Below are 14,879 nucleotides of genomic sequence, written 5' to 3' on the forward strand. Positions count from 1 at the left end.
CCATTCGGCCACAATGATTGCTTTCTTTTCAATATAAAATACATGAAAAGCCGTGAAAACCAGAATATTCGATTTTATCATTGCGTTAGATCTATCACTTCCTTGTTTCCTTTTCGTTTCACGTCATTTATACCCGATTATTTCTTTCGAATCCGAAACACACAGGTTTGTGGCCGAATGGTCTAGTGGTATGATTCTCGCTTTGGGTGCGAGAGGTCCCGGGTTCAATCCCCGGATCGGCCCATTCATTTTTTCACTGAAATTTCTGTTCTCTGATAAAGCATTCTCTATCAATAATTGTTGTGTCATACATTCAACATTCTGAACAATAAGGTTGTTTTCTTTTTCTCAGTGGTTACAACAAACGTTTGATGTTACCGGAACTTTTATATCGAAAACAATTTCTCTGAATAGATAAAAAATAAGGAAATTAAAAAGGTGTTGTCCTATATAAATCTGACAATCAAAGCTATCCTTTTTTAAAAGATAGATTAAACTTTTTGGTCCTTTTTCAAATCATAACGAGTGAGCAGGTAGGATATAAGTAGGCACCACAACAAAATTTTCAAAATAGACTTTTTCTCATTTTTATGGTTGGATTGTCTTCTCCTCCATTGTAGAAGTCTATTCCCAAATTTTCAGCGAAAAATTTTCTCCCATTCTCGAGATACAGACCCTTTTGTACCAGACCTCGATGTACTGACTTTCTCCTCATCTTTTTGCGGTGCGCAGAAATTTGGGCGGGGCTTATCTTTTGCAACCTCGCGGCACGGAACGTTTGTAAAGGAAATTTAAGAAAAAGCTAATAGACCCACAAAGGACTCGAACCTCCTTCACCCTCAGATCGTTGCACGCGCCCACCATCCAGTCGGTCACGGCTGCACTCTGAGTGTGGGCATTAGATGGGAGACATGAAAGGGCGGCTTTTCGTTGCCTGCCGCTTCCTTCCGGTGGTGCCTCATCCCTATTTTTTTAAATGAATTGCTCTGTGATAGACGAGAAAACAGATGTTTTACATATGACCACCACAGTAGGATTTTCTATTTAGGACTGTATTTGGTGGCAAATTTTGCGCTTTATCTTATGGTGGAAAGAAAATCGGAGGCACTAAAAAATCGGAGGCGTTTTACCATAATATAAGAAAAAATTTGGGGTCATTGCTGAAATTTGTTATGTATTTTGTCTGGAACTTTGGTTGGAAATTGCGCCACAACCGCCACAGTAGAAATTTGATTTTACTTTGAAATCCAATCCCCCATTTCATGAACTACCGTAAAACCTCTAATAGAACAACAACCGGAACGTCCACTTTGAGCCTATATATCTCATTTCTTTTGAAAGGTATCAAAAAGTGGTTAACTAGTAAAATTTTTATCAGGATATCAGCAACATTTTACTAGTTAGCCACTTTTTGATATCTTTTGCAGAAAATGAGATATATAGGCTCAAAGTGGACGATCCGGGTGTCGTTCTATTAGAGGTTTTACGGTATTAGAATCCATCAAAAAATTTGGAGGCACTAACTTCCATCCAATACTTTTAGTCCACTTTGTCAGTGTGATTCCTGTTTTTCGAAGTTTTCGAATCAAAATAAGGAAATTATCGAAAAACTGATAATTCCATTCGTTTTATCGCAGTCGATTACATAGGGACAAAGTCTAACTTTAAAAATAATGAGTTTCTAACGCCCGATACAAGCCTTCAAAAATGGGATTGTGCCGAGGGGAGAAAAATTTGGTGGCCCCGCCCCCTTTCATTGCGGCGCCTAGATATAAGACCATAAAAAATTCAGCCAGTTTTTTTACCTCGAGAATGGAGGATTATATTGCGGTGGTGTTGATTACGTGCTTTGTAAGTTAAATTTGATAGTTTTAACTCAAAACTATTAAGTTCAATTTTTCATTCCAGGTTACTGTATCTGGAATCTTATCAAACACGTATGTGTTTCTTGCCGCTCGAAAAATGAGCTCAATGAGAAGCTCATTTGGAACAATTACCAAAAATCAGACAATTTGTAACTCGATGATGTGCTTCTGTTTTTTATTAATAGTCCCTGTTCAATTCGGGTAACTACTGAATATACCGTAAAACCTGTAATAGATGGACCCCTTTCAAGCTTGAGCAAATTTATCTCGGTTCCTGTCAAATATACTAAAAAGTGATCGATTAATAAGTTGTTTATCATAATATCAGAAGTGTTTTGTCTGTGGACATGTTACTGATATCTTTCGCAAGAACCGAGATAAATTGGCTCAAAGTCGGTAGAAAGGTTATTGTAATGTTTACGGTATGTTTCGTTGGTTTAACCTTACATTTTAGATTCTTCACATCTCCGATTCGATTCACTCATTTTGTTGGAACAACTGCAATGACATCATATGAAATATCCAACTTATCTCATTTACTGATATCAGTCAATCGATTGTGTGCAGTTTATCTCCCGAGTCACTATGAAAAGTTCTTCAGTATTCGTAAAACTAAATTCATGATTTTGACAATATGGTTAACATGCAGCTGGAATCAAGATGTCGAAAACTCAAAAACAGCGAGAACTGAATTTCATCCGACAGACGTTTTTCCAAGGATTGAGCGTTACCACTGGTCAAATCACTTATTATCTCATCGCTCCTATTTTGACAAATCCTGTCATCACATTTGTAGTCGGATCGTTATGGGGATTCATGCATGCTGTGGAGGGGTGAGAATTGCTTTAGAATCGTTTTATATTGAACCTATTTTCAGAGGAATTATCATACTATCGAATAAAGAAATGCGGAAAGTGTTCATGACAAGAAAAAGAAAACGTTAGTTTGGAGTAATGACTATTAACTGTTGGAATGTTTAGAGTGTATTGTATTCTTCTCTGCAAACTCTCGCAATCGGTGACTTGGACGTTTGAAGAATACTGAAACCGGGTGGATATCATCCTCACGGATCCTTTCATTTTGGATTCAATTTATGAGTGTGGTCTCGGGAAATGTGTACCCATCTTATTCAATAAATGTTTTTAAATAATAAGCATATCCCCTATTCACACCATAAGACTTCAGGCGCATTGTTATACACACTTAAAATGTTACCAAACATGCACCTAAATACATGATTTCGGCAACTCATCGATTCTATGACACTCTCTACACGGCGCCCACGCTGTCTGAGTATCATAGATCGTTTGTTCTTCACTCTTTATCCTTTAAAAATATTTAATTAAGTCCATTCTGTTTGCTTAAATTATTTAAATCATTCAAATTATCAAAAAATCCCAATTCAAATCCCGCTCCAAAAGTATACACCTGGAGCGTGTTTCGACGCACCGACGCTCCACTCCGTACACGCCGCTTTTCGGGGAGGATTTTTGGGATTCCTTTCAGTTGCGTTTGTTTATGTTTTCTAATTACATTTTTTACTTCTTCCGTTTTACTGCCGTGAGTTTGTCTCCTGTCAATGCTCCCACGCATTGACAGTCACCGGCTTTCCCCAGAGTCCTTCTCCTAGCTTTGCTTCCCTGCACTGCCAGTATTTCGGTTCCCTTTAAGTAGGCCCCTGTGCCTCTTGTGTCCTCCAAGACAACCCAAGAAGTAAACCCCAAACGTAATTAGAATTGCCGGCTTCTAACCGATTCCCTGAATCTTAGAAGCTCCGCGCATTTCAGGTGTAATTTATCCGAACCTTCTGTCTTTCCAAGAAGCCACGTTCTGCCAATGCCGGAAACTTCGTTCCTTTCTCCTATAAATTACTGTCTTTTTATTCTGCCCTCCTCAATAAATGGGTCATTGAATTAACTGTGTACTGTTATCTGCTTGCACCGCTTATCCTCTAGAAACACAATACAAGAAAACGTCACATGAATACACTATTTACGCGAAAGAGTTGGAGCCGCCAACCTCCCAAACCTGCTCTTTCCGCATAAAACTTGATTTTTGGGCCCTTATGCGTCATACCAACGTTGACAAAAGAAACTGTTTTCGGAATAAAAAGTAAAACGACTTTGTAGAACAAAAGAAAATAATTCTCAGTAAATACGAATGTGTTCCTTCCTGTTTTAAATTCAATCAGCTTTAGTAAAATCTGATTTTTTTTTATTTTGATCTTTCATTATCAGAAAAACATGACGTAGACGACAAAAACCACCTACTGTGTATTAGTAATATAAGATTTATCGAAAATTCGTTACTCTAGCATTGCATAGGAAATTGCCTTTTTCAATTTCCTTCGGCTATTTAGATCAGTTTTTTTCAAGATAAACGAACCGGTAATACGCCTGGGATATTGTAGAAACTGAGAAAAAAAAACAATAACTGTTTTGTTCTGGATAACCAAGAAATCGAACGCTACATCGGGACGGACGATTGGCGGCGGCAAGTTGGCTTGCAGTGAAAAAATATCAAATATTTTGAAATTAGGCAAAGTCCAGAAAGTGGTTCGAAAGTTGAGATGAATTATATGAAGAGGACAAAAACGCCTTCTTGTTCGATGCGATTTATTGTAATCATAGAATCTTATTCTCTTTTCTTTTGAAAATTTAGCAGGAAATTTTAAATAACAATTTTGGTGCCAGAACAGTTTCATTGTGGAGCCTGTTGTTTGACTGGTAAAAAAATATCGCCTAGGAAAACGTATTTTTCTATTTCCTTTTTCTATCCATGCAGAGGACTTGTTTTTGAGATGAATGTATCGATAACACGAGTTTTTGATGTATATATTGAGTAAAAGTAAAACAACTGTTTTGTTCAGAATGTTAGACATAAAGTTTATTATGGAATGCATAAAAAAGAACTGGGCCGAACCGGGGATTGAACCCGGGACCTCTCGCACCCAAAGCGAGAATCATACCACTAGACCATTCGGCCACAATGTTTCTTTCTTTTCGATGTGAAATAGATAATTGAAGGCAAGATGGCGTGAAAGGAAAAGAAAACAAGGAAGTGACATATTCCACACATTGAAACGATCGGATAATCCTGTTTTCACGACTTTTCATGTCTCGTATATCCAAAAGAAAGAAACATTGTGGCCAAATGGTCTAGAGCATTTGACCACAATGTTTTGTTCTTTTGGATAGGAAGAGATATTCGGATACAGATGACGTGAAAAAAGGCAAAAAGGAAGTGATGATTCCACACACTGATAAGATCGGATATTCCTCTTTTCACGGGATTTTCATGTCTTTTATATATAAAAGAAAGAGACGTTGTGGCCGAATGGTCTAGTGGTATGATTCTCGCTTTGGGTGCGAGAGGTCCCGGGTTCAATCCCCGGTTCGGCCCATTTGTTTTTAAAATAAAACATTCTTTTTATATTGTCGTGGAAGCTGTATTTGCAAGTTGTCCATCAGCAGGCCTTGATGAATTATGTTGCTTATTTTTCGCCGAAAATATTTTCCGCAGAAAACTATTCCATAACCCTGTAAAAATATGTTCTCTAAATTAATCAGTTTTCGAACACCAACGTTTTGCAGCAAATCTATACTCAGTAATAGTTAGGAACACAATTGTAGAATCCATAGCTGGATAGATATTGTATGCAGTGAAAAAAACATCAGCCGGAAAACTGATCTTCATTTGACAATACGGAAGATATATGCTGAGCATTATTGGGGAGAAAAGAAAAATAGTTGGACAGCTGATCTGTAGAACAAGAGTTTTGAACAACTGCCGGTGGTGATTTTTCAATGAATCTGATAATAGCGCCACTTTTTCTTCCATTTTCGTGTACATTTTCCATCCACAATAGATCATAATCATATATTGTAATACAGTCGACAATGTGGTCAACAGTGTGTAGAGCGCATCCCATTTTCTTAAATTTCCATTGTTCGGGTCAAACGGCAATGAAGTTTTCGCTGGGATCTCATCGATAATTGCGTTATAGCGAAGCATTATTTCATCTTTAAAATAGTTTCGTGCGATCGCATCCATTTTCAGCAAGAAGAACACTAACATCCACCAACTGGCACCAAATAATAGACAACAAGCAACCCAAACCACAGATTTCCAACCACGGAAGTATTTCAGATATCTTATTGAAAACAAAGCCCAGTAACGGTAAATGAATTGAATAGTTAACATGGATATTGTTAAGCAATAGAAACTAGCGTAAAAAGCTGATCATTTTCGAAGTATCCATTTTTTCACCATGACTTTAAGTATTAACTTACCTAACATGGCTTGAATTATCTCTAAACTCAATCCAAACGGACAAGACAGTGCGAAAAACACACAACCACTATTATAAAAATGAAGTTTCGGGTGAAACAAAGCATCCAAACACGTAAAACTTATCCCGAAAAATGTGAAGGCAATCATGAGATATTTATACGTTTCAAAGATTTTACGAACTCCAAACAGAGTCAGAAATATCAAAATGATACCGAGAAGAGAGCTTGATAAAAATGCCAGGTTACTTATTGTTCGTGCGATTGAAGTTAGAAAGAGAAAGTTATCCGACATTTTTTGTGATAAAAACAGTAGAAGACTGGTGAGGCTTTAAATATGATTGCCAAATACTATATAGAAGAACACCTTTTTCAATTTTCTTCGGCTATTCAGATGAATTGTTTTCCAGGTAAACGTACCGGTAATATGAATTTTCCGTGTAAATACTGAACAAATGAAGACATGTTTTTTTCGGACTGTAAGACATAAAAATTTATAAAAGTGTGACATAAAATTTATTGATAGAGAATGCTTTATCGTTGAACAAAAACCAGCAGAGAAAAAGAAATGGGCCGAACCGGGGATTGAACCCGGGACCTCTCGCACCCAAAGCGAGAATACCACTAGACCGTTCGGCCACAATGTTTCTTTCTTTTCGATGTGAAATAGATAGTCGAATACAGGCTGACGTGAAAGCAAGATGAAACAAGGAAGTGATAGATTCCATCCAATGATAAGATCGGATTTTCCTGTTTCACGGCTTTTCATGTGTTTCTATCCAAAATGAAAATAAACGTGGCCGAATGGTCTAGTGGTATGATTCTCGCTTTGGGTGCGAGAGGTCCCGGGTTCAATCCCCGGTTCGGCCCATTTCTTTTTGTATTCTTCTTCCGAACTTCTTATCATCTTCCTTATTAATAAAACGCTAAAGGCGTCTGTCCGTCCTCGTGTCCGTCTGTGGACTTTTGAAAAAATTGAAAAATAAATATATAATTACGTGACCCTTTTATTTAGAAAAAGTGAGAAACGAAGCGACAAACATTTGAAAAAAATAGATTGAATCGCGCCGAAGGCGCACCAGCTTGCTATTTACTCAATACTTTTAAAATTTAGAAAACAAAAATCAGTTTGAAACTTTTATCAAAGAGTTAGGAACGTTACTTCTCATACATTCCACAATCAGAAATCACAATCTTCGCCTTGGTTCTCCCCTTCTGTGGTCCATTTCCTTCTAGGAGGCCGAGCTGTTCGATGGCATCCAACACATCGAATCCTTCAACCAATTCTCCAAATGCCACGTGGAAGTTGTTCATCCATGGCGTCTCGCGGAATGTCACATAGAACCGCGAAGAGTTGGTGTTCTCCCAACCGTAGTTGTCCATTGCAAGGATGCCTCTGAAAGTTTGCCTCATAGGCTTAATTCAAATATGTGTTTTACTTCTTATCGTGTAGAATCTCAAAATTTTCATCATCAAAATATTTGGTGCCAAACGTCGACTTGCCGCCGTCCCGACGAGCATTTTGGGTTTCAAAGTCGCCGGACTGCAAAATCAACTTCTATATGGTACAACTTTCTGTAACAACTCACACAGGCACAAAATGTCGGAACCACTCGGAAAAAGACGCAATTCTTGTATCCGAATCCCAGCTCACCAGTGCAGAGTTTCAGAAAGTTATCGCAAGTTTTGGGACACTTTTCGGTGTTCAACTAAAAATTCAACGAGATTTGAAATCAATGAATCGGGCTACCTGAAAAACCAGCTTCCCGAGAGGCGCTCCATCCGCCGTGATATCCATGAACACTTTTTTGAACATGATTTTGGGATTGTTACTGCACAAAAATGAATAATAGAACGAATGAAAGGAATATGGGCGGAGCAGAGTAAACCGAGGAGCCGAGAACCATAATTAGTTCAAATTCTGTCGTTTTGGAAGGGACACATACAATAGAAGACGTTAATAGTATTACAAATTAGTTGTGTTTGGAAATTGAGAGTAAATTTGTTTTGACCCCAAAAATTGTTGGAAAAAGAGGAATAATTCATCAAGGGGATCTGAAGAGTTTTAAGAGTTCAAAGATCGAATTATATAACTTCATCAGCTAGCTGGTGCTCCGTCGGTGCGATTTAACCTAGTTTTACTGGTTCGTCGCTCCACTCCTCAATTATTCGTAAATCTATATTTCTTTTCAAGCTTTTCAAAAGTTCACATCGGGACACCAGGACCAACAGACGTGCGTAGATTTTACTTTAATATACCAGCCTGTTTGCCGCGCCTCGGGCACTTCAAACATCTGACTGGTGCGCCTTTGGCGCGATTCAACCTAGTTTTTATTCGTTCGTCGTTAAGCTCCTCACGTTCTCAAAAGGTCACGTCAAATTATACGTATCTTATATTTAAGCTTAATGTCTTGTGACCAAGTGGGCCAATATCAGAAGATACGACCCCTAGAACTGTAGGGTTCGCAACAGCCTAATAAGTCACCTGGAGAGCGGTTTTTCGATTTTTATCGATTTTTATCTACAAAAAGCCTTGTCGAATCGTTGAATGTCGATTCTGTCGATTTTCAAAGTCGACAAAAATCGTCGATTTTCAAGTCGACTCGGCACTCTATTCGGAAGTGCGAATTTAAAAACAGCAACTCGATTTTTTTTTGATTTATGGTTCCTAGTTGCTAACACTCCTAGTTGCCCCTTCAGAGCTGAATCCCATGACGTAGCATTCTCCCTTTCCCCAAAAACCGCTCTCCAGATGACTAATTAGGCTGTCATTAATGACAAGGGATCTGGTGCGATGACACTTTATGACCGGGTGCAGACGGCTATTCTATAAAAGGTCCTTTGTGCGTTCTGTGATCAAAGTGCCTTTTGGGAAGCTCCGCCCCGTTTTCTGTCCAGGTGGGTCCCCGATAGTTGCACAACTATCTAATCTACCCTTGGTGTTTTTCGTCTACTCTACTTTTTATTGATTCAACCCATTGTAGTTTTTTCGAGACTTTCTACCGTGCTAACATGTCGTCCTACGCCACCGCTGGTCTCTACCGTATGACCGTTGAAGAGATGCTTTACACTCCAAGAACCCAGGTTGAGAAGAAGAAATTCGAAGGTCAAGATCAACTGACTGGTGTCAAGAGAGTAACCAAACTACTCGGCAAATTTGAGTCCGGGAATTTGGACCAAACTATGGATCAGTCAGAGGCCGAGCTCTCCATCCACTTTGCTACGCCACCACCTCAACCAAAGCCTCGTACCAGCGTGATGACCTCCACCCCAATCAAAAACAACTCGCCAAGATTCGAAGCTCCAGAAATTGAAGATCTGCTGGAAGAGAGTTTCGCCAAGTTGGATCTGGTAGAGACCCCGATTCTTCGTCAACCTCATCGTCGTGTTGGATACTCAGCGATTCGGGACAAGATGTCAATGATGGATAAGGGATACCAGACGCCAGTTCAAAAAAAGTCCATTCTCAAGAATACATACAACTCTGCTGGATCAACCTACTCCTCGGCTTCATCCTCCGCGTCTTCTGGAAAACCATCTTCTGGAAAGTCGACCCGTCCAATCCGAGAGGCCGTCAACAAGTATCCGGCTGAGATTCGTGAGCAGGTCCATCAGAAATTCAACAAGTATTTCTCATGGAGTGCAGAACGTAAGTTTCAAAAGCATAATTGAATTTTCACATGTACTCAATTTCCCCCTTTTTCAGTGCTCCAAACAATCGCCTCCCATGTCGCGGAGACCAGACTGGAAGCTCTGCACAGCATTCAACCTACAGAAGTTGTCAGATGTCTGCAGTCCATGTACCAGCTGTGCCTAGATGGGTCCTGCAAGGAAATGAATGCACTCTGCTCGGCCCTATTTGATCTTCTTGGCAGTGGAGTCAACATGCAGATGGTGTCGATTCATGAAGAGTACGTTGTGATGAAGTACTCCAAGAAGTTGTAATTTTTCTTTTGTCTCCCCGATATTGTGTAAAATCTTTTTTTCTGATCTCCCCATCTTTTTTCCCTGTATTTGTTTGTTTTCGGTTACTGTTTTCCCTTCTGTCATTGTTTTCCTTCTATCGTTTCAATTTTTTTTGGTTTTACATGAAAAAGTTTTTTTTTTATACAAAGTTTTTTATGATCCCAGGAATTGTAATAGAACGGTGACTAGAAATTTGGGAAAATCAATTAGGTACAAAGTGCTTGTGTTGTCACAAAATCAGAAAGTTCAGAAGAGTTAAGATCAGAAGTGTTTGAAATTCCGAGCATTCTTCCTTTTCAATGAACAGGTGAAACTGTTCAGAACATTCGAGAAGATCAAAGAATGAGCACTTTATGGGTTGTTCTGAAGCGTCGCAGTTTCTCAGCGTCATGGTTCTAAAGCGTCGTGATTCTGAAATGTCGCGGTTTATAAACGGCACTGTTTTGTAATGTTTCGGTTCTAAAAAATATCGGTTCTAAGACTTTGGGGATTTAGAACCTCATAGTTCTAAAACGTCATGGTTCTGAAACGGTATCGTTCTAAAACTTCGTGGATCTGAAACTTATTAGTTCTAAAGAGCTACGGTAAAATGTTCTGGATCGTCATGGTTCGGATAAGTTGCAGTTCTAAAAAATTGCTGTTCTGAAACGTCATGTTTCTGAGATTCAGGGTACCTTGACTACACTGAAATTTAAAAGTCAATTAGTTCATTCCGTGCGGATTTACAAAAAATGGGTTACTGTAGATACCGTATACCTACAGTAATCTCATTCGCGAGAATATTTTATTAGGTTCACAGTACCCTTCTAGCTTATCCCAGAAAGATTTAAAAACTGACAAAATTTACACCTACACCTACAGTACCGTACACCTAAACCTACAGTCCATCGTCAGTAATTTCATTTCCGAGCAAAACTTTGGCAATTGCGCTCTGCTGTACAGAAACCTTGCATGTTAGCTACAAATCACACATTTCCGTGCACTCTAGTTTGTTCTTGATATTTCTAGAACATTTTTCTTCAAAGTCATACGTGTCTACTGGCAAATTGAATTCAACTTTGTTCTATGATTCAACAAATTGAATTAGAAAAAAAAAACATAGTTAGGAGAACCAATAAATAACATTTTGCAGTCTTGGGGGAGGAGTAACACGGTTTTTTTGAATTCAATAAAAGAACAGGTGAAAAAAAAGAATACTTTAATGCTCATTTTCTCATATTTTGAATATAAGGGTTCCCCCCATAAATGTTTGATGTGAACTATTTCAAAAATCAAACGTTCGATTTTTGTACAAGCACATTTTTCCTATATTCATCGGATTTTCAACGCCTATTCCTTCATTATTTTGGATTCATCGCAATTCCAGTGCACATCTATGGTGGTTACTGTATCATATTCCAGACTCCAAGATCTATGAAATCTGTGAAATGGAGTCTGATGTATTTTCATTTTATGAGCTGTTTTCTGGATTTGGGATTCAGTTTTTTGACGACACCTTATATATTCTTCCCGGCACTTGCTGGTTATCCGTTGGGAGTTTTGAAGGATTTTGGAGTCAGGAATCAGGACCAATTGTATTTCATTCTGTTGTTGGGAGCGCGTAAGTGGTTTTTATAGGTTCTAGAGTAGTTGCGGAATGGTTAGGATTCTGCAACGTCAGGGTTCTAAGCATTCGCAGTTCTAAAATGTCGAGGGTCTGTAACGTCAAGGTTCTGAAACGTCGCGGTTCTAAAACGTTGCAAAATTCAGGGTACTGCACAGACAACCCTGAAATTTACAAGACAATTGCTACACATTCTGTGTTGAATTACAAAAAGTGGGTTACTGTAGATACCGTATACCTACAGTAATACCTTTTTCGAGAACAGAGATTCTTGAGATTCTGAGTATTCAACTAGTCTATCCAAAAATGCTTTAAAAAAACTGGCAAAAGTATTTTTTCGGTTCCAAAACGTCATGATTCTAAAGTTGCACAGCTATATAATGCAATGGTTCCAAAACGTGGCGGTTCTAAATTGTCTCGGTTCTCGAGTGACGCAGTTTTAAAACGTCACGGTTTCAAAACCTCTAGGTTTTGAATCGCAGCGGCTCTAAAGCGCTCCGGTTCTATAACGTTCCGGTTCTGAAGCGGCACAGTTCTGAAACGTCGCTGTTCTGAAAAACATGAAACATGAGGGTTCTGGTTGAATTCAATCAGTTTATCTCATTTCGATGAATTTGTACAAAAAAGTTGTCAACAACAAAATTGAAGCACTATTTTTGTTTAATATGGCCTAAGCTTTTTGGTGTCATCCAACAAGATCTACTCTATTTTTTAGACATCCAAATTTGGCTAATTTAACAAAAATAACAGTATGCATGTAGAACACCCTCAATTTGAGCTTAATTATCTCGGTTCCTTCAGATGATATCAAAAAGTTATCAACTGATAAAATATGGCCGATATTATGGTGAACATTTTGCTAGTTGGCTACTTTTTGATATCACAGATAAGAGCCGAGATAAATTGGGTCAAAGTTAAAAATTAGGTTGCCAAGAAATCGTCAAGGGGTGCGCTCAACAATTTCGAAAATAAACAATCAATTGCGCGGATAAAAGGGCGGATTCTGATGAAAAAAAATTCTAGACATGGTCGTGGCGATCATCATAGTTTTCGAGAACCGTCTCCTCATAATGATCGGCTCCAACAAGTACTGGAATTGGTTCCGACGGCCATGGCTCGTTGTTCATTTCCTCGTTGCCACCATTTTCTTCCTTCCCACTTATCTAATGATCCCGGATCAAGAATCCGCAAAAGCCTTCTTCACCCAAATTTCTCCATGTATTCCGGTATATGTGAATGCTGACCTTGTCTTTGTTGCGGTTATCGAAACGCGATTTTTGTTACGATGGGCTGGCACTTTATTTTTGGGCGCATTTTTGGAGATATGGACATTTGCATATCTGACTGATCGAATGCTCGGCAAACAGATCAATCGAACCATGTCTGTGAGAACTGTCGAGTTGCATCGGAAGTTTCAGAGAGCGTTTATTGTGCAGGTATGTGGTTTACCTAGAAAACGCAACTTCTAAAAGTTAGGCCACCATGTTAAAGGAGGCCAGACACCAAAAAAAAAGTTTTCCTGATAATTTGCATAGAGAACCGTCATGTGGGGTTGTACTCATGACAGGCAGCTCAGGGGTACAGCGCCGCTACCACAGTTCCTGGGCGATGATGCGCATAAAGGACCCGATCCATATGCGATCCTCTAGAAGTCCGTTTGACACATATCGCGAACAACGAGCTGCGATGAGTCTCATATGTGTGCGATGCGGGAGAGGCTGAATCGAGTGTTCCGAATGTGCGCGTATCCTAGATGGATTCTGCGTGGGTGGGCGATGTGTGCGATATGGGTCTGATACGGTAGGCCGACTACAACACTCCGAAATCCCGGATGCGCCCATTGTTTACCGTAAATCCACACCGGCAACTTTGCCAATTTTTCGTCAATTCGAGCCTACATTTCTGGTTTTTCGATTATTCTTTCGATGTTTTTTGTGAAAAAGAGTTATGGCAGAATAAAAAATCGCTGAATTCTTGCAGAAACATGTCTTTCACTCGTTAATTGCTATGTTTTTCGCCAAAATAGGTGATATTGAGATTTTTTGATTTCACTTTGTAATTATTGTAAAAATCGTATTTTCAGGTGGAATAAAAGGTAAGTTAATAAGTATACAATAATTACAAAGTTTAAATTATAAAAATTTTCAATTTTTCATGCAATTTCAAAAAAAGTGAAAGTGAGACATATTTTTTTAACAAATGAAAAAAAACAATTTTTAGCGAATTTTTCCCATTTTCTTCTGTTTTTGATTGCATATCAAATTTGAATGGAAACTACCATAAGTCTTTTTCAAAACCAAAACATTGACTTCCGAAAAATCAGTAATATGTCGTTCAAAATATAAAAGAATATGGAATAATAAAGGAAAAGTACGAAATCGGAAGACCTGAACAAAATCACATCACAATAGAACTTGACTAATACTTCTAGGAACCCCCAACCAACGTTTTAGTTCATTTCATCGAGTGCCAGCAAGCCAGGCGAGGAGATGCTTTGCGGCGGCGGTGTGCCCCATATGCCCCGTATATGCCCCATACCGGCGTCCTTTCCCTGTACCCAATTCATCGGCGCGTCCTCGGTCGCCCATCCATTATGCGTATGCGCGCCCAGGACCTGTGACCGGCTGAGCTACGGGGCGCGAAGGCGCCTGACGACCGATGGTCTACATAAGCGCGGCGCGATTTCGTCTCCCGAACTGTCGACCGAAATTTTTGCTGTCTCGCCTAATTTAACATTGCCTAGAAAACACGAAAGGTGATTGTCAGGCCTTTTCTAGACCAAATTGTTTTTCAAGATTTTCCTTTTTCAGGCTGATGTACCTTCTAGGCCATTCTCCATGGTGGCCTAACTTTCGAATTTTGAGTTTTCTAGACTGCCATGGTAAATAACCTAGAAATTACTTGAGAATCACTTGAGGTGTTTTTAAACTATTTTAACATGATGGCCTAACTTTCACAAGTTGAGTTTTCTAGGTCATCATGGTGAATGTCATAGAAAGCGCACGAGATGAATGGTAGACCATTTCTAGGCCATACACTTTGGTGGCCTAGAAAATTCATGTTGAGAAAATTCGACCAGCATGTTAAATGACCTGGACAACACATCAGGCGAATTTCAGACAATTACTAGGCCATAATCCTTGGTGGGAAATCCCT

At 39.1% G+C, this 14,879-nt stretch overlaps 5 protein-coding genes and 5 non-coding genes across 10 annotated transcripts in view; 6 read left to right on the forward strand and 4 right to left on the reverse strand.

The window, feature by feature from the left end:
* Positions 1–171: 171 nt before the first annotated feature.
* On the forward strand, positions 172–243 carry CBG29055. The gene has a single exon. It is a non-coding gene (tRNA).
* A 1,569-nt stretch (positions 244–1,812) lies between these two features.
* Positions 1,813–2,766, forward strand: CBG01319 (the record flags this gene model as incomplete). Its single annotated transcript, XM_045236913.1, has 4 exons — positions 1,813–1,851; positions 1,909–2,066; positions 2,320–2,698; positions 2,743–2,766. The coding sequence occupies 4 exons, from the start codon at positions 1,813–1,815 to the stop codon at positions 2,764–2,766; spliced, it is 600 nt and encodes a 199-aa protein (XP_045091803.1).
* A 2,012-nt stretch (positions 2,767–4,778) lies between these two features.
* Positions 4,779–4,850, reverse strand: CBG28584. The gene has a single exon. It is a non-coding gene (tRNA).
* A 345-nt stretch (positions 4,851–5,195) lies between these two features.
* On the forward strand, positions 5,196–5,267 carry CBG28369. The gene has a single exon. It is a non-coding gene (tRNA).
* A 159-nt stretch (positions 5,268–5,426) lies between these two features.
* Positions 5,427–6,449, reverse strand: CBG26981 (the record flags this gene model as incomplete). Its single annotated transcript, XM_045236914.1, has 2 exons — positions 5,427–6,103; positions 6,158–6,449. The coding sequence occupies 2 exons, from the start codon at positions 6,447–6,449 to the stop codon at positions 5,427–5,429; spliced, it is 969 nt and encodes a 322-aa protein (XP_045098000.1).
* A 275-nt stretch (positions 6,450–6,724) lies between these two features.
* CBG28509 lies at positions 6,725–6,793 on the reverse strand. The gene has a single exon. It is a non-coding gene (tRNA).
* Positions 6,794–6,952: 159 nt separating this feature from the next.
* CBG28877 lies at positions 6,953–7,024 on the forward strand. The gene has a single exon. It is a non-coding gene (tRNA).
* Positions 7,025–7,312: 288 nt separating this feature from the next.
* Positions 7,313–7,970, reverse strand: CBG01318 (the record flags this gene model as incomplete). Its single annotated transcript, XM_045236915.1, has 4 exons — positions 7,313–7,550; positions 7,594–7,697; positions 7,744–7,863; positions 7,905–7,970. 4 exons carry the CDS (start codon positions 7,968–7,970, stop codon positions 7,313–7,315), a joined length of 528 nt encoding a protein of 175 aa, XP_045091802.1.
* Positions 7,971–9,166: 1,196 nt separating this feature from the next.
* Positions 9,167–10,099, forward strand: CBG01317 (the record flags this gene model as incomplete). The annotated part of the gene is made up of 2 exons (XM_002636030.1): positions 9,167–9,803; positions 9,861–10,099. 2 exons carry the CDS (start codon positions 9,167–9,169, stop codon positions 10,097–10,099), a joined length of 876 nt encoding a protein of 291 aa, XP_002636076.1.
* Positions 10,100–11,365: 1,266 nt separating this feature from the next.
* Cbr-srh-213 overlaps positions 11,366–14,879 on the forward strand; it is a gene marked incomplete at both ends in the record, with an annotated part of 5,521 nt that continues 2,007 nt past the window's right edge. Inside the window, 2 exons of the mRNA XM_002636029.1 lie at positions 11,366–11,720; positions 12,747–13,159. Of these exons, the coding sequence (XP_002636075.1) occupies positions 11,366–11,720; positions 12,747–13,159 (768 nt within the window). The remainder of the gene's footprint in view (positions 11,721–12,746; positions 13,160–14,879) is intronic.

The sequence above is a fragment of the Caenorhabditis briggsae genome (genome assembly GCF_000004555.2).
Source record: "Caenorhabditis briggsae complete genome, chrV, whole genome shotgun sequence".
NCBI lineage: Eukaryota > Metazoa > Nematoda > Chromadorea > Rhabditida > Rhabditidae > Caenorhabditis > Caenorhabditis briggsae.